General features: G+C 52.6%; 1 protein-coding gene across 1 annotated transcript in view; it reads right to left on the bottom strand.

Annotated features, from left to right (window-relative positions):
- Positions 1-18,567, bottom strand: part of SPTB (spectrin beta, erythrocytic) — a gene marked incomplete at both ends in the record, with an annotated part of 66,992 nt that overhangs the window by 29,690 nt on the left and 18,735 nt on the right. The window contains 14 exons of the mRNA XM_079698831.1: positions 50-252; positions 718-1,474; positions 5,898-6,035; positions 7,099-7,969; positions 8,579-8,729; positions 9,446-9,748; positions 10,672-10,830; positions 11,916-12,033; positions 13,821-14,008; positions 14,802-14,914; positions 15,287-15,402; positions 15,724-15,804; positions 16,204-16,295; positions 17,519-17,692. Of these exons, the coding sequence (XP_079554957.1) occupies positions 50-252; positions 718-1,474; positions 5,898-6,035; positions 7,099-7,969; positions 8,579-8,729; positions 9,446-9,748; positions 10,672-10,830; positions 11,916-12,033; positions 13,821-14,008; positions 14,802-14,914; positions 15,287-15,402; positions 15,724-15,804; positions 16,204-16,295; positions 17,519-17,692 (3,464 nt within the window). The remainder of the gene's footprint in view (positions 1-49; positions 253-717; positions 1,475-5,897; positions 6,036-7,098; positions 7,970-8,578; positions 8,730-9,445; positions 9,749-10,671; positions 10,831-11,915; positions 12,034-13,820; positions 14,009-14,801; positions 14,915-15,286; positions 15,403-15,723; positions 15,805-16,203; positions 16,296-17,518; positions 17,693-18,567) is intronic.

Here is an 18,567-nt window from a genome sequence, read left to right on the forward strand (position 1 = left end):
GCTGTACCACCACCCTACCTGGCCCCGTGACCCTAGGGGCAGAGGGTACCTGTCCTCAATCAGCTGCACCTTCTCCTTGATCTTGTCTGAGTAGAGGTTTCCTTCAGCTACCAGCTTGTTTCCAGAGTCCACAGGACTCAAAACCTTATCCCGGTTGTTCTCCATAGACACCAAGAATTCCTCAAACTTCCGGATCCTGGCCTCTGCAGCTTCTAGGGAGTCTGGGGGCTCCAAGTGAGCCAGAGTATATTCCTGTTGAAGCAAGTTTCCAGAACAGTCATGAAGACAAGCTGAGGAGGCGGGGAGGGCACCTGCCAGGCAGGAGCACCATGTGCAGCCATGCAGGTTACAGCATGAATGGCACCCCCTGGAGCTGTGCAAGGAAGAAGCTCCCTGGGTCTTTTTCCCCACCCCCACTCGGGGGCACCTGATCAACAGGGTGCCTAAAGCCACATGGAAGGGTAACCACCCAGGGGAAAATTCACTTCACTAGCCTCTAACTGGCCCAAGAACAAGACGTAGTCTGTGACACAGGGCTGGAAAGGGCACATGATAAGGAACGAAGAGGACTGTCCTCCAAACTAGTGGCTAGAGAGAGTCCAAGAAAAGCATAATTTGGTCCCTGAGCCCTGTAGCACTATTGCAGACTTACGACATAAATTCCCTGTTGCTCTGAGAGATGCCCCCTGGCCCCTGGCCCTGAATGCCTCACCCTACCTGGTTGCTGAGGATGGCTTCAGCCTGCTTGGCATCTTTCTGGAACTCCTGGAAGCCGAGGCACTGGGTGAGGGCATGGCTGCGGCTCTCCCACATCCGGTGCAGGGCATCCCAGCCCTTATCCAGGCCATCCAGCCGCTGGCCCAGGAGCAGGTACTCCGGGTCCGTCTGGCCATGGATCACCTTCTCTCCAGATGCCTTGACCTGCTGGTAGTTCTTCTGGTGCCTGTCAATGTCATCCTTGATGGCCGCATGCTGCTGCAGGAGCTGCTCAGCCTCTGGGAGGGACTCGGGCATGTCCTTGGAGGCCACATCCTTCTGGGCCGTGGACAGCCAGGCCTGGAAGGCATCCAGATCCTGCAGGAAGGCCTGCAGCTGGCTGGCTTCCCCCAGCGAGGCCTCCTGGCTCTTCAGGGCTTCCTGCAGGGCCTGCCACAGCTCCTCCACATACGCCTGCCGCTGGCCAATGTCCTTCTTCAGCTCAGGGTGTGACTCCATCAGCCGCTGCGACTCCTGCTGCAGGGCACCCACGCGGTCATGGATGGCGGCCACGTCACGCTCCAGCCCCAACAACTTGCGCTGGATGGAGATGACGCCTGCCAGGTCCCGGCCCAGGTCCTTTGTAGACTCCACCACCTTCGTCTTGTCCACCACCCACTTGCTGGTCTCCTCGCAATCCACACAGTAGCTGTGCACCCGGAGGGCCGAGTCCACAGCCTCCCGCCGTTCTAACACCATGGTCTGGAATTCCTGCCACCTGCCGAGGGAGACAGGGGACACAGAGATACCCTCTTCCTTAACGCTTCCCACAGGGTGTCCCTTCCACATTTAGAGGGGACACCAGATTTCCCTTCCAGAGTCTCTCCTGATAGGCCTTGCACGCTGAAAAAAGTCATCTATCCAACAAACTGTCATGAGTAAAATATGTTTATCCAATTTTACCCAAGACAACATAACTGTCAATCAGAGCTTTCCATCAGCAGGACGTGAGCTGTGATGTTATTCCAACCATCAGTAAAGGAACATGATGCTCTGTATGTAAGCTCTATATGTAGTTGAATTTCAGGCAAACGTACAGTTTCCCCAGAGTTTGAAAAATACAAGCATATCTTGTTTTATTGTGCTTCGCTTTACTGTGCTTCACAGATATTACAGGGTTTTTTGTTTTTGTTTTTTACAAATTGAAGGTCTGTGGTGACCCTTTGTTGAAAAATCTATCACTGGCATTTTTCCAACAACATTTTCTCACTTCATGTCTCTGTACTAATTTTTGGTAGTTATTGCAATATCAAACTTTTGCATTATTATATTTGTGTGGTGATTTGTGGGCAGTGATCTTTGATGTTACTATTGCAAAAAGATTATGACTCATTGAAAGCTCAGATATGATTAGCATTTTTTAGTGATAAAGTATTTTTAAATTAAGGTATGTACATTGTTTTTCTAGGCATAATGCTGTTGCACACTTAATAGACTACAGTATACTGTAAACAACTTTTATATGCACTGGGAAACCCCCCAAATTTGTGTGACCCGCTTTATTTTGATATTTGCTTTATTGGGGTGATCTGCAACTGAACCCACAATACCTCCGAGGTACACCTGTAATGAAAATAATTAGAAACCTCCCATCATCAACCTCAAGAATGCTCTAGGACACAGGGTCCCAGCTTCTCCAGAGGAAACACACAGATGCCTAAGACCAAGTTCCAAGTGCCCAGGGCCTAAGAAAAGCCACCATGGTTCTAAAACAAAAGAGTCCTGGTGAAGAGAAGGAAAAGGAAGAGGAAGGGGGAAGGAGAAGCTGGGATTATAATTAAAACATCATCTTAACCTTCATGTGCAGATAGGGAGGGGGCAGATGTCGGGCAGATGTCCTGGGGTTGGTCTGCGGCCCACAGTAAGCTTCTTCTAAAGAGCTGCCCATTAGCCTGGGCCCCGACCACCAGGGACACCTCCCGTGGACCCAGGTTTACTCATCCTGCATCACCGTAATCTAGATGCACACGATAGTATGCTGAACACACATTCGCTAATTGAGCCTAACTCTCTTGAATATCTACAATGTATAAGCATTATGTTAGCCTTTGGGAGGATACAGTCATAGCTACACTTTGCTCCATGGAGTGTAAGGTTTAGAGAGAAATTAAGACAAACTCACCAAAAAAAGATATTATAAAATACTACGTACATAGCGCATACCAGGCAGAGAGGACTAAGGGAGCTGTGAGTAGGGATAACAGCAATCTCATGTTGGTCATCTGAGCTGTATTTCCATGGGCAAACTCCAGTGCCTCCATGGGATTGATCTATTTAAGGATGGGGCCCCGAGTAGCTCGCTCATCTTTGCAGTCCCAGCACCAGGGGATGGAGGTGGACGCAGGAGACAGATGGGCTGGGCAGAGCACACTGCGGGCATTCCCAGGGTTACCGTGGCCCCTAGTCTGGGGGTGGAAGACAGGCCTGCAAACAGAAGTGGGAGATGGGCCGGGAAGGATCAGGAATTCCGAGAGAGAGAGAGAGAGAGAGAGAGAGGAGAAAGAGCCCAGAGGAAGGACTGGGAATTCCAGGAAAGAGAGGAGGGAGAGTCCAGACGTGAAGTCCCTCAACTCTGGGTAGTTCTGTGCCTGGTGCACGGATGCTGCTGAGGCTGGACCTCAAGGGGAAGGAGCAGGAGATTTCCTCCAAGGTGGTCTTAAACCACTGTGAAAGGATAGCGAGGCACTCCAGGGATGTGAGATCTCCTGGCTCCATCCAGAAGCCACGGGAGAGGGTCTGGTGGTGCCCCTGGGCAAGTGGCTCCATGGCGATTTTCCAGACTTTTCCTGGTGTGGCCTCACTGCAGCCACCAGGCAGAGCCCACACAGGGGACAGGGTGAGGTTTGGGTCTAGTCTGCCTCCTAAACCCACCTTCCCCTCCACTGCACCATCTCCAAAAGGGAGGCAGTTGATAGAACTGCTCTAGGCAGCACTGGCCAGACCATGTCAGGAGTCCAGGTTTGGTCCTGGGCCCAAGACTGTTAAGAAAATGTTGGTCAGCTAGAATGCATGTGGTGGGAAGTAATCACACATTCAGTAAGTGTTTGAATGACTCATATGTGCCGAGCCTGGCAGAAGATATTTCAGTTTTGTCCCCGGTCACTCATTCACTGTGTTATATCACACAACTACCAAGTGCCTTGTGCCAGGCCCCGTTCAAGGCTCTGGGCATGTAGCAAGGAACAAACCAAAGTGCTCTCATTCGAGTGGGCAGAGACAAATAAGTTTTTAATCCATCAGGTGGTGACAAGTACAGTGGAAAAAAATGAAAGCAAGACAACAGGATCGAGGCAGAGGAGCTGGATGGGAAGCAGGTAGTGATACTTTGAATGGGGTGGACAGTGCGGGCTGCTCCAAGAAGCTGACACGTGAGCTGAGATCTGAGCGAGGGACTAAGGCAAGTGGATATTGGGGAAAAGAATATTCTGAACAGAGGGAACCTCAGACAGCAAAATGCTTGGTGCTCAGAGCACTGTGGACAATATATAAAGATACTGCTCTTCATTCGCTTACAGTCTAGTAGAAAAGTTCTTCAGGACAAAAGTAATTATAATACAAGGTAGAATGTGAAGCTCTAAGCCAGGCAAGGGAGGGAAAGATACTTTTTCATCCTGGAAACCAGGAAGGAGAGGAACCTGGACTGGCCTAAAAACAAGCATGATTTAGACTACGTAATTGGAGGAAGATGCACTCTGTAGAGAGAACAGCAGCGACTTAGAGGCAGGACTGTGGATGCGGTGAAGAATGACAACTGTCTTTAAAAACACTTGAAGAGCTATCACGTGGAAGAAGAATCAGGGTAAGTTTCATTATGTCTAACGGGCAGAGCCTGAATTTCAAGGAGGCAGATTTCCACTCACGATGAGATCAAACTTTCTACCCAAAAGGGGCTGCTCCCAAATGGGCTGTGCTACACGGGGACGGGGCGAACTCCCTATGCTTGGAATGTTTGTGCAGGATGCAGGCTGTCTGGGGTACACGGCTCAGGTACCTTTCAACACTCAGATGTCATGGAAAACCATTTAACCTTTTCACACCTCAGGTTCTCTCTCACCTGAGGATGACAAGTATCTTGGTGTATTCCACTTAGGATGGTGTATGGCTTAGAGGTCTGTAAGATCATTCTCTGACCATAACTCATCAAAGCAGCAGATGTACTAGCTGACAAGTACTTCCTGTGAGTCATGCACATGCACACACATACATGCATGCACATGCATCCCGTTACCTCCAAACCTAAAGAAGAACAAGGAGGCATGCTCCTCCTCTGCATAAACCTTAGATTACAGAGGACCCTCCTGAACTACAGTCCCCTTCTTTGGATGCTGAGATAATCTAGTGGCTCCAAAGTCACCCCTGGCCTCCTCTTAAGCCCCCACTGTGCTGCTCCTTTTCTTTACAGCTGAGTCTTCCCTAACCCCACCTCCCAGGTTGCCTCGGGCAGAGCAGGGCTCAGGCACAAGTGTGGGGAGAGGGACCGGGGTAGTGGGGAGATGGTGAACACATCCCATTGTGCGTGTAGGACCCAGGGTAACAAACAGGACACAGGCGCATGCTCTGTCCTCAGAGGTCCTCAAGGAACTCGTGGCAATTACACCCTGTACTGAAAGCAGCCCCTCTCCAAAGGCTCCTTAGGGCCTGTTTTTTGTTCTGGCCATGAAGCGTGCTCAAGGCTTGCTGCTAATTCTCCTCTTCATTCAAGCCAGTCTCATTACCAATGCTACATTTTGGTGCAAGCAGGAGCTTTTTTTAATGGACAGTACTTAAGAGCTCTCAGAAAGCAATTTTCCCTGCCTAAGAACGTCCAGGGAAATGCGACATGAGTGCCACATGGCCTGATTCTAACTGGATGCACTCAGGACATTCGCTCCATCACTCAGCACATGCCCGCCCCAGGCACAGCATTCGCAGCTCTGCAAACAGGTCTCTCTCCCTCCCTGGGCTGGTCACCACACAGGTCTCTCCTCCTTGATGCTAAAGCTCCAGTGTCAGAAGGAGACTTTGGCTGAGTGAGGCAAGAGCTCTGAGGGTACAAACCTGGCAGTGCATAGCAGGCATCCTGACTTCTGGGCCACACCCCCAAGGCTCTGTCAGGTGTCGGGAAAAGAAGCCCTTAGCCCCAAGCCCTACCCACACCCCACCTGGTATTCAGATGGTCCTGACACTTCTTCACTTCCCCACTGCGTGGGTGGTTACTCTCTACCAGGCTGTTGGCAGCAAGGTTCACGCCATCAATCTGAGCCATCAGAGTCTTCATCTCCTGGTCCAGGATATCAAACCTGATGTGGACAGAGAAAATGAGGATTGGTAGGGCAGCAGTGGCCAGTCCCCAGAACGTGTAGCACTTGCTTTCTCCTTCCACCTCCTAAATACATTGACCAGGTAAGAGGGGAGAAAGGTGTGCTGACACACCCTATTTTCTGGTTCATGGGTCCAGTTTCATGGTTTAGCATTTCCCGGATCAGGCTGGGAGAGAACTGGTTACTTATAAGACAATTGGCTAAACAGAGAGGTTTATGGGAAAATGAGGTGTAGGAGGTGTTAATCGCCACAGAGACTACCTGCCATGCCTCCACTGCCCCAGCTGCTGCTCATGGACCCTAATTCCACTGCCTTGACACCTGGACCTGAAGGATACCTCCCCAGCCAGGTGCTCCATCCCTGGGTAGGAGAAGGCAGAGCTGCTGAGGGGTGGGGCACTGTGTGGTTATGAAAGCTGACTCTTCTGAGATAAGAGCCCAGGTCCCTCCAGCATCAGCGTGGGACCACCTTGGCATGATCGAGGACTGACTTCTTTTCCTCAACTCCTTGGATTCTGTACTCAGGATGATGGGATGCCGCACAGACTGGGGGCACGCCCTCCCATGCCAGAGTGCTGATGGAATCGGAATAATGGAAATGAGAGTGGCCTTGCAGACTGGTGATTTACAAACTGGTCTCTGTGGCCCCTCGGGGTTCTGTGGTTTAGGGACTGCCAAAGAAAGCTAGAGCTTGTGGGGTCCAGCCTCTCGCGCCCCCTTCACCACAACCACTCCACCTTCCACTGTGTTGTATGTCAGGGGTTCCATATACCATTCATTTGAATAAAGGCTGCTGTAGCTGAAAAGTCATCAAACACCTGGACCAGAAAGAGCCCCTTTGTCTTATTTTGAGGAAGGTCCCAGGGGGTGAGGTACCAAGCGCCACAGAGCCAGATTAGAACTCGTGACGCTCAGTGCCTGGCCTCTGTGATCAAGGGCATCCTATGGCCTCTCAAAGAGACCCTTGTTGATCTGGAGGCTGTTCCAGCACTAGGAGCACAGACCGCGTAGGGGGAGGCGAGAGGGAAGGGCCGGCCCTGACCTGTGCTGCACGACCTCCAGGTCCTCCAGCGTGTCTGGGATGTCCATCTGGGCCAGCCACTTCCCCTTCTCGCCCATCCACAGTTCACAGGCATCCGTCTCCCCAAACACCGTGTACAGGTCCAGGGCATCCTGCAGCCTCTGCCGACGCATGTCCGCTTGGGCGACCACCTGCTGGTAGAGATCCCGGAGGGCCTGCAGCCGGTTGGTCACATCTGGGGAATCCCGAAACTCTTGGGGGAACCCCTGGGCCTGCTGTTCCAGATGCTCCATCACCCCGCGGCTCTCCTCTAGCTCCTCCAGAAAGTCCTTGTGCTTCTTGCCCAGGGCCTGTGTGGCCCCTTCATCCTGCCCCACATCTTCTCCCGAGAGCAGCCGGTGGGCATCTTGCAGCCAGGCCTTCAGATCATCCGCATCGCCCTGGAACTGAAAGAAGTTCTCAGCGTCCTGGAGGTTCTTCTTGCGGAAGGCAGCCAGCTCCTTCAGCTGGTTCCACTGGGCAGACACCTCCTTGATCCGGGCCTCGATCTGCGGGTGCCCAAACTGCTTCCGTGCAACCATGCCCTCAGCCTCCTGGAAGATCTGGTCCAGGTGGGCGTCCAGCCCGCGCAGCTCGTCCTCGAAGGCCTTGTGCTTGCGCTGCAGGATGAGCACGCTGGTCAGGTCCTTGCCATAGTCCAGGGAGGAGTAAATCTGCTCCTTCTCCTTGATCCAGCTCTCGGCCTCATCCATCTCCCAGAAGAACTTCCAGAGCCGCTTGGACTGCTCCAACTGGGCCTTGCGTCCGGCTGCTGTGTTGCTCAGCTCCTCGAAGCACTGCTCCAGGTGGCTGACACGGTCCCGGATGACCTGGGGGTCGCAAGGCTGGTACCCTGGGAGGAATGGGAGGAGGGAGGACAAAAAGGGTAAGGGCTTCATCTGAAGGGCAACCTTCAGATCAGGTGCCAGGCTAGGACCATGTCGTCTAGAACCTGCCATCTCACTGGGGCTTTGGAATTGGACACAGGGGGTCCCAGTTCCCAGTTGCTTAGAGGACAGGCTTTTAATTAGTTCTTTTTAATGAATTCCCACTAAAACTTCAGGAATAAGAGAGGTTAAAAGTTGGGTCAACTCTCAGTAGAAATGCACAATGTAAAATTATTTTAAAAAGAACCAGGCACAAATTTCAAGATGATTCTTCAAAGAGGCATTGGGGGTCACCTATCTAAGACCAGAAGCTGTAAACCTAAATTGTCTCTGCTATGACTTGAACTAGCAGAGAGAATGAAAGACGGAGCATGCCTTCTTGGTTCTTATAAACCCTTCTGACTATAGATGGCCAAAGCAGTTGCCTGCCCTCTGGAGAATTTTGCTATCCCTCAAACTTCTTTCTTGCACCATTAGTTGATGAAAGAGGCAGAATTGTACAACTAGGTTTATCCAAGCTGGGGTGCTGGAGTGCTGAGCCAGAGGCCTCAACAGGAAAACACCTGTGGCCTCACCTGGCTCCTCAGTGAACTGAAGAGTGGCTGTGGTGATGGCCTTCACTTTGTCCCCTTGGATGGCGATGTCAGCCTCCATCAACTTGTGTTTTTGTAGCAAGTCCTCGACCTCCAACAAGTGCTTCCCGAACTCGGCAGACAAGAGGTGAGCCTGGCAAAGAGGACAGCTAAGGTAGAGGGAGCGAGGAAAGGTGAAGAAACCCACCCGCTCGGAGAAGACCCCTCCGAAGGGAGCGTCCGTGGTGTGTTGGGGCCAGGATGAGTCAGATGCAGCTGGAAAACAGCTGCTGCTCAGCGGGAAAGAAGCTACAGAGCAGGAGCTCCCACTGGGGGTGCCCATTAAAATCATTCAGGGAGCACCTTTCAGGAGCTCAAGCCCTACACTCAATCTCCTATGTGTGTCCCTGACTTGGGGCCTGGGCATGCGTATTTTTAGAAAGCTCTGTGGTCAGTCTGATGTGATCCTCAGTTGAGAGCCACTGTGGTAGAGGGAGAGGAGACAGACTTCTTGGTGGCTCTGTGCCAGGAGGTCTGGGTTCCCACCAGAGTCAACTCGTGATTACCCAGAGCCTGATTCTCCAGGCTCCTGATGGGTGTCTGTGTCTTCTAGGCCCTGCAGGTTGGCACCTGTGCTACTATGAACCCCAGATTTCTCGATCACGGGGAATATAGAAGATTTGGGCTGGAGCAGTGTGAGCTAAGCCGTTGAGAGGCGGATGCAGCCCGATGCTGTGCTGCCTCGGATTCTCCACTCTGACTCAGGGAGGTGGGGCTGGGAGGTGCCTATGGAAGCACACTCCCATTGCAGGGCAGGTGCTGAAGCCCCAGGTGGACACGGGGGCAGGGGATGGGGGTGTCTGAGCCCACCTTGATCTCATCCATCCAGTCGATGCTGTGCAGCATGTCCTGGAAGAGCTTCTGCAGGGCCAGTGTCTTCTCAAGCCTCTGGCGCCGGGACTGCAGCAGCTCCTGCAGGTAGTTCCACAGGCGCAGGACGTTGTCCTTGCGGGCCGTGATGCGCTTCTGGTCGTGGTAATTCTCCCGCTCCAGCTCCTGGGCCAGGTCCTCCAGGGCCCTCACCCGCTCCTCGTAGGCAGCGGTGTCCGTCTCAATGGCCTCATGCTTCTTCTTGGCGGCCTCCACAGCTGCCAGGTCGTACCCGAAATTATCCTGTCCCCCAGGGAGGAAAACAGGCAGCTCAGTCAGGCTCCGCTTAGCTGGTCCCCAAATGCAGAGAAACAGGGGGTCCCTTTGGAACAACTGCTGGACGGGAAAGCCCTTTCCCAACGAGTTACTTCTGCCACTTTTTCAGCCTATCTTATCAGAGCCAAGTTCCAAAGACTAAACGTCTCACAAGAACCTTTACAAGAAGGTTGTGATTTTACTCACTGTGCCATCCTTGTGGGTAACACTGGGTGAATATTACTAACAGAGCTCTTTCACCACGTGCTGGCACTCACCACCCTGCCTTGCGTGGACCTGCCTGATTCTGGGCAGGAAGGGGCTTCTCACTAGGAAACCATGCAGCTGTACACAGATGGTTTACCCCCATGCTATCTGGGGTGCATGCATACTCTCCAATTCTCTCAGAATGCTTGCTTTCCCCTTTCGGGATGAAAGGGGAAATTTGACTCCAAGCTCCAAGTGGGAAGGAACAGATGCTCTCATGGAGAATCAGTCCCGGGGTCAATTTTCAGCTAGTGAAATGTGACACAGCCCCAGAGGCCAGAGTCCAAGGGGCATGTCTGACACATACGAGGTGCACTGCTTTCATCACATCCCCGGAGGACCACTGAAATGTCAACCTGAACTCTGGCTCTAGGTGATGCCACTGGCTCACGTGAGACAACTTTTGGGGCCATTTTTGGATTGTGTGGCTCTTTCCTAAAAATGAGGCTTTGTCAACCTGGGAGAGTTCCTTTTCAGATGTGAATCTTGATCCGCCCAGTCACGGGGAGCAGGGTTGTAAGACCTGTGGAGAGGCTTGTTCTGCTGCCGCCACCGAGAGACCAGCGTGGGCTCCAGCCCTGCTGTCTACCGGGGGCTCTGGAAAGTTCCCCCTCTCCTGCAACCCCAAGCGCGGCCCCCTTTACCTGGGCCACAAGCCGCTGGTTTTCATTGAGCCACGTCTCTCTCATGGCAGCCTTTCGGTCAAAGCGCCGGGCCAGCTGCTCTAGCTTCTCCTGCCGGATGAGCTCCTCCCTCAGAGCCAGCTCGCGCCGGTACTCAGCTTCCTCCAGGCTTTCCCAGGCCTGCACGAGGGGTAGAGGAGAGCTCTTGGGATTTGGGGGTCCCGACTCTTTCACCCAACACTGAGCGATTTTAGGAATCTAGGCGGAGCCTAGATTAGAGCTCAGTGACAACCTTTCGGCTTTCCTGTCTGGGCAGACGAAAGATTCAGGGAGCACTGGTCATGACCCCCCAGTTCCCTCTTCTCCTAAATCTGCCTCAGACTCTTGGTTTAGTACAGTGTTATTTGCCTCTGTGGGTGCTCAGTAAATTCCTATTGGCTAAATGGCTACCTCCATTCCACTGGAACTTCCGGGTGGTGGTAGGCCTCCAAACCTCCGAAATGTCATAAGGCATTTCCCTTCTGTTAAAAGTAGTCAATATTCTCCAAAAAACCTCAAGGTTCTATAGAGAATAGGCTATAAAACTGGCTCTAAATAATGGACTCTGGGCATCTGAATAGGGGGCTGAACCGGTGGACAGTGGGTAGAGTCTGACCTCTCAGGGCTAGACTTAGCACCCTCAACAGCCAGGTGTGTCGTTAATAACACCACAGGAAGTGGCTTGGCTTAACCCTGTCCTGGGACCATTACATGTGCCCTTATGAGGAGCTCACTCAAGCCACTGGCAAACCCACTGCATCCCCATTCTTACGGCAACTTTGAGCTGGAAATGTGCAGCAACTGCCTCTTTTTTAATTTTTAAAATTGAAGTATAGTTGACTTACAATATTGTATTAGTTTCAGGTATATAACAGTGATTCAATATTTATATAGATTATACTCCATATAAAGTTGTTATAAAATATGGGCTATATTCCCTGTGCTGTGCATTAAATCCTGGTATCTTATTTATTTTATACCTAGTACATCCCCTTCACCTATCTTGCCCTTCCCTCCACCCCTGAACAGGGGGCTGAATGGATGCTTGGTGGGTGGAGTCTGACCTCTCAGGGCTAAGCTCAGATAGCACCCTCAATAGCCAGGTGTGTCATTAATAACACCACAGAAAGTGGCTTGGTTTAACCCTGTCCAGGGACCATTCCCTGTGCCCTTATCAGGAGCTCAATCAACACACTGGCAACGTGAAATGGAAAACGTTGCTGTACCCGGTTGATGTCGGACACGAGTTTCCCATCATGGGGCGTGTACACTTTCTGATTGTTGGCTCTCATCCGTGACTGGATGGTAAAAAGTAGGACTTCTAGATTTCCCTTCTCCTGAAACCTGTCAAGAAAAAAGAGGTAGGGAGATGAGCGTCAAGATTCCCACAGCCATTTTTTTTTTTTTTTCCTAATTTTCTGGTCGGCCATGTGGCATGTGGGATCTTAGTTCCCCAACCAAGGATCGAACCCGCGTCCCCTGCATTGGAAGCACGGAGCCTTAACCACTGGACAACCAGGGAAGTCCCAGCCAGTTGTTCTTTTTTAAGTGAACATGGAACCCTGGCATCTTGGAGCTTGGATAGCAAAACACATTTCTCTTAAAAAAGTAAAGAGGATCTACATAGGTTTACTTACCTGTTAAAAGATCTATCAATCTATCATACTCGCCAACTGAGATCTAATAGGGGTTGAGTCTTTGCGACATGAACCAGAGAAAACAACTACTGCAGCATTTGCTTGTCATTTGCTTCCACGGAGGAATGGCTAACTGGACTGTTCTGGTAATTCCTATAGGTATCAAGTTTTAATAATCCATACAAAGAAACTCTTCCCTGTTCTGCAAACAGTTGAAGGCTTTTGACTAGCTCTTTACTCAGTTTTTTGCTGAGTGAGTCAATAAAACCATGTATGTTCTTACGTGGAAGCAGCGTTATCCACGTAAGAACATATCGCACCGAGCGCAACTTTCACCTGAGTACTAATAAGTCAGCTCTCCTGACAACAATGCAAAACCCAGATGCTTCTGAGAGGGGAGGAAAGGCTAGGCTCCAGGAGGAGGTTAGGTGTAGGAGTTGAGAACTGGCAGCAGGCTGGATTTCTGGAACCCAGGGTCCAAGCTCCAGGTAACTGGGTACTTTCCCATTTCTGCCCGTAGCCAAGTATTTACCCACTTCTACCTCCACCACGCAGTAGTCAAAGATCAGCTGGTAAGCAAGGTCCCCACCCTGAAGCCAGCCTAATTCATCTGCCTGCTCACAGGCACTGCAGGTGGGCTGTGGCCTTGAGCACTGTCTACGCAGCCAGGAGATGCTACCCCTGTGTGCAGTGCCTGGTAGACTCATGGGGCATGTTATCTGTACTGGATTTAGGACTTTGAAAGTGGGTTAGTGTCAGGCCAGAAATCAGATACTTGTTTATAGTACATCCCAGACTCCGTGTCTCGCCTTTCCCTGCTTGCTAGTCATGAATGAATGAGCGGGGGAGGAACAAGGCAGAGGGTACCACCGATGAGCTAGAAATCTGTTTCTGGGGAGCCGGCCAAGCTAAGGGCGGGCGAGCTGGAATGCCCCGTGTCTGTGTGGGTGTGCGTGTGCACGTGTGTGCACAGTTGTGTTTGCAGGTGCATGTGTGCACGTAGGCCCTGCACACGCTGGAGTGGAGCAGAGGTCCCGAGAGGCAGACTAAGTGCTCGTTAATGGATGAGCAGCGACAGATGGGAGAGGAAGAAGGATGTGCTTGATGATCAACAGGGCCTCACGTGGAGAGCTCTGGGGCTGTGGATGCAGAGGTCACTACCAAAGAGCAAACCCGCAGCTCAGTGCACAGAAGAGAGAGGAACTTTCCAGCACATTCTTTAAAGAGACTCTGAAGTCTGAGATTTCACTGCTGCTCCCCTTCAGGGATCTGGGAGAGTATTTCTTTGGCTTTGAGTCAGGGGTTACTCAATGCCCACTGCCTGTAGGCTGACGGCTTGGGAGCAGGGAGACAAAACGGGATGAAGTAGGTGACAGATGGGCAGCTCTCTAACCTCCAGGAGCCGCCTCCCGGATTCCTTCTCCAGGCCCTCCAACCCTCTGGAGGTGGTTTCTCGGCTGTGATGCCCGCCCTCCCGAGTGCCCAGGCCCTTACTTGGGTGGCTTCTCCACGGTGCGGTAGGTACTGAAGGCCTGCAGCTGCTGCTGGACACCGGTCAGGGAGTTGGCGAACTTGCGGCTGTTCAGGACAGTGATGGTCTGCTCGATCCAGGTGAGCAGGTCTGAGGCCAGCCCGCTGTACTTTTCAATCATCTTCTCGGTCTCAATGGCGTGGTCAATTACCTAGGGAATCACCTTGTGACTCATCCTTGTCAGAAGGGCGAGGACGCCAACGAGGATGCCGCCGGGGACCACGATCGAGGTGGTCCTCCTCCTCGCAAGCCCTGGAGCGTTTACGTTGGGTTTGTTCCCTGAGCCCAAGACCACTGCTGAGCAGGCGGCTGGACTGGAAGTGCGCCGGCAACGTCAGGAGGGACCTGGCTGTGCTCGGGAACGGGAGCAGCTCCCCCCTCCCGAACCCTATAGAAGACTAGAAAGCTGCCTGTGCGTTCCAATCCAGCCGCCAGAGAGGCCAAGGTCCTGTTTATTTAAGAGTGGGTATTAGGGATGGAGGGCACGAAGATGAATGAGAAACAGTCCCTGCCCTGGAGGGGCAAAAGACCCAGCCGGGGAAAGGACTGCGGCACGAGGGTCCGTACAGTGGGGTGGCTCCCCTGTATGGTAGGCTGAGGAGTCTAAGAGGCTTGAAACCACAAAAAACTAACAAGCAAAGAGCCTGTTTTGCTCCTGTGGGAATGCTCACGAGACATGGGTCTGCATGTGGAAGGTCGGCTCAGAGCTACGGGCTATGACCTTGTTTGGGACAGACCAACAACCTGTGTTGGAATTCAGCTTGGGAGCCATTAACCTGGCCATGCTTGGCTTCAGAGGAAGTTGGTGGGGGGTGATGTGCACCCTCTCCCACAGCTGGGGTCCAGACACAAAGCTCTTAGGGTAGAAAGGGAGCATCTCACTCCAGGCCTGTGCGTGGCAAGCGGGGAAACGGTGACACTCTGGTTACATGGCAGCTCAGTACCTTGCCAACACGCTTGCCCTCCACTGCCAGCACCTTCATCTTGGAGAAGTAGTGGTAAAACGCCACCACGTAGGTGATGATGGATTTCTCATCAGGGTTTTCTGTGAAGACATCTGCAAGGGGAAAGGGTGGGCTCTCAGGACCAATCGGAAGTTGGAAATGTCAGGCTCAGGGGGTTCATCTCCCTGTGTCTCCAGCACAAAGTTCAACTACAGGCACCAAGTGACAGGCGAGAGTGGAAGAGGAATAGGCTGCGATTTTAGTGAGAGGATGAAATCCATATTAGGACCACAAAGAATGAAAGAAGGGAAAAGGATGGAAAGACTACAGTGGGCCCCCAGTCAGGCAGGGGAGGTGTCAGGAGCCAGCTTGGGTCTGAAGAGCAGGCTGGAGCGGAGCCCTGGCCCGGCCACCATGCCCACGGCTCTCCCAGCATGGCCCACACTCCTCCAGGCGCCCTGACGGTCTCGTGGGCACTGGCTCACCTTCAGGGTCAAGGAGCGGGATGATGCCCAGCTGTCGCTCAGCCACGTCGAACGCGTGCTCCAGGTTGTGCCGGGCGTTGGAGTCCTTCAGCTTATCAAAGTCAATCAGGTCGGGCCTGGGGACGAAGCCAGACTGTTAGAGGGCAGGGAGCATGGCATCCCCACCGAAAGGGCAAAGACCCTGGGCAGACGCAGGCAGGTGGCTGAGCCGGAGAAGTGAGAGGAGGAGACGGGACCGAGGAGGGAGCTGTGAGCACCAGCGTGTGAGGAAGGGGGATTTAAGGGAGGCAGGATGCCGAGGGTGAGAGGAGAAGGCGCCACGGCTGTACCATTCCTGTGACGCTTGAACAGCAGCCTACATGTTAAGTGCAAGGTGTCCCAATCCCCCCAGGGCTCTCTGGCTCCCACAGGGGTTCCCGCTCCGCTCCCTCTCTTACCGGTGCTTGTGGATCAGGGCGTTAAAGGCTAGGCCATCCTTCCAGCTGGAGGTGAAGTTGGTGACATTGACATGGGGGTAGCTGCATCCAAGAAAAGCATTAAGAGCTAAGAAACAGATTCTTCTGGGGTCTCTACAAGTGTGTGAACCCAGGGCCAACACCTCAGGAGAGGAGCGGACCGGACCCTTCTCGAGCCCCTTCAACAAGAGGGCAGCCGTTAAGTCACAAAAAGAGGCTCCTTCATCAGGTGGGCCCAAGAGACTCTCGCCCCCAACAGACGCCATGGTCTGACCCAGGCGATTTGAGGATAGAATCCTGTATTCTGGGCCTGTAAGAATCAGGTCAGGATAGACTGTGCATCAACTACGCCCAAATGGATGTAGTTCTGGGTGATGGCGTCTATGTCCCTTGGGGACGGCAATGCTTGGGAGGCACAGGGGGTGGTGAGGAATGTGGCAGTGGCTGGTCCCCAGGGCATACCCTGCCGTCTTCATCTGACACCATAACAGCAACGCGTCCTTGGCTGAGCGCGTCTCACGACCTTCCTGAGTCTGGACAACGATGTCCTGAATCTGTGGGCACAGGAACAAGAGAGGGAAGACTTAGATTTGCATCTGGCCCAGAGCCTCCCTGCTCTCCCTGGAAGGCCCCCTCGGTCCTTCCTCCTCTGTAGCCGTCCATTCCGTCGCCAGCCGTGCAGCTGCCCCGCAGCCTGAGGCCCCGGGTCCTGGAGGCCTGTTTCTCTGCCTTGGTCAGCTTCTCCACGTCAGAGGAGACTGCTCCAACTTGAAACTCGAAGGGGAGGCCAGGAATAAACAGCAGAATGCCCTCATTCCTCCTCAGGAGGTACGTGCCACCTGGGCCATGGAACGGCATGAACGCTGGAAGGTGCTGTATTTTTTTTTTTCTTTTTTTCTTTTTTTTTTTTTTGCGGTACGCGGGCCTCTCACTGTTGTGGCCTCTCCCGTTGCGGAGCACAGGCTCCGGACGCGCAGGCTCAGCGGCCATGGCTCACGGGCCCAGCCGCTCCGCGGCATGTGGGATCCTCCCGGACCGGGGCACGAACCCGTGTCTCCTGCATCAGCAGGCGGACTCTCAACCACTGCGCCACCAGGGAAGCCTGGAGGTGCTGTATTTTGATCAGCAGCTCCTCTTGCCTTTTCATCCTCCCCAATTCTGCTGTTATTACCGTTTCATCATACACACCCTCAGAGAGTGAGACTGGACACCCAAGACCACTTGGGTGAGATCTTCAGGCCGGGAGTTGTGTGTTATCTTCCTTCTCCCTGCCCTTCCCTCCTCCAACTAGGTTCTTTCTGTCCCCAGACCAGCAGGTGGAAGGCCCTGCTTTCCTCCCCTCGGGCTTTCTAAATTCCTTACAAATAAGCGACCTTGAATTTCAGGGTGGGAAGAGAAAAGCTTCTGAGTGAAAAACATAAAAGCAGATCTTCTGCACTCTTGCAATTTCTGAACCAAACTACTTAAAAAAACAAAAAGTGACACATGTGGGGGGAAGGGGACAAAAGTAGATCTTCCAGCCAGATCTCAGCCCAGCTACTAATTTCTATCCTCTCTCTCAAAAGACTAGCTATTGACTGAACAGCTCGCCCTGAGCTTCAGCAACTTGGCGATGCACAGGATGGTTTCTCCTTCCTACAAGCATTGTCCCACAGGACGGGCTTCTAGCCTCCCAGAACTTGCAAACACTCGCACTTATTCACCATTTTATAAGATTCCCAAACCCAGTCTGGCCCAGGGAAGCTCCGTCCACCCCCTCTGCCCCCCGGGAACCCACCTGGAAGCGGAGGATGATGGTCCAGATGAGGCCCAGGACCAGGCGGTGGTTGCCATCCACGATGTCATGGGATCCCATGTTCTCCAGGTGCACACGCTGCTCCTTCAGGAACTGCAGGGCCTTGTCCACATTCTCCAGGCAGTGGATGCGCATCTTCCCCTTCGTGGGCTTTGGCTGAGGGACAGCATGCCCCGTGGGCATGGAAGAACCTCATGGTCATGCCTGGACCAGCTCCGGTCATCAGCATCCACCCTCCATGCCAAACTCCAACTCCCATGCTCACTCCTTGACACTTTTCAACCCCATCCTTTCAGCAAAGTTCAGAGGCTCCCTCTCTTGAGCACCCAGAGTTCTGCAAGTGGGCTGCATCATTACTGTTCCTGGGTCTAAACAAAGGCTTCTGAGTGGGTGATAAGTGGCACTCAAATATAGTAACACAACAGGTAGTTCGTTGAGCCCTTACTATGTGCTAGGCACAGTTCTAGGAATTGTTTACTGCTGATTGGTGATAAGAATGGCTTTTAGTGTGGTGACTGATAATGGGTCCATTCTGCCATCCAACCTCCTCCCTCCCCACCCCCAAACGGCCTCAGCCAAAGCTCAAGAGGACCACCATTGATAAGTAACTGCATCATCTGAAGGTTTCTTAGTGGTAACTCTCTCTAGTGGGGTAAGAGGCATTCTTCAACTTCAGTCTGGAGTTGAAAAGGCAACAGATGAATGTGGTACCTTTCATTCAAACCCTGAGGTCTTAGGCTACTACATCAGGTACAGGTATCGGTTTACACACGGGGGAAATGAGGCAAAGAAGGTCCTGCCTGACAGACCCAAGGTCATAATAGAAGTAACTGAGCAAAACATGAGCCTTGATCTGGCTCTCCTGCAGGGGCAACGTTACCACCAGGTGGGTTACAACTAAGAGGGCCTGTGATAAACTTCCACTTGTTAGAGTGACGGATACACAGGAAAATATCTTTGACACTTTCCTCCTCGTTCCAAGAAGGAGGCAAATTTTTCCAGCTGGGTAATGGGATATGTCTTAGCCTGCG

This window comes from Hyperoodon ampullatus, assembly GCF_949752795.1.
Source record: "Hyperoodon ampullatus genome assembly, chromosome: 3".
In the NCBI taxonomy this organism is placed as follows: Eukaryota; Metazoa; Chordata; class Mammalia; order Artiodactyla; family Ziphiidae; genus Hyperoodon; species Hyperoodon ampullatus.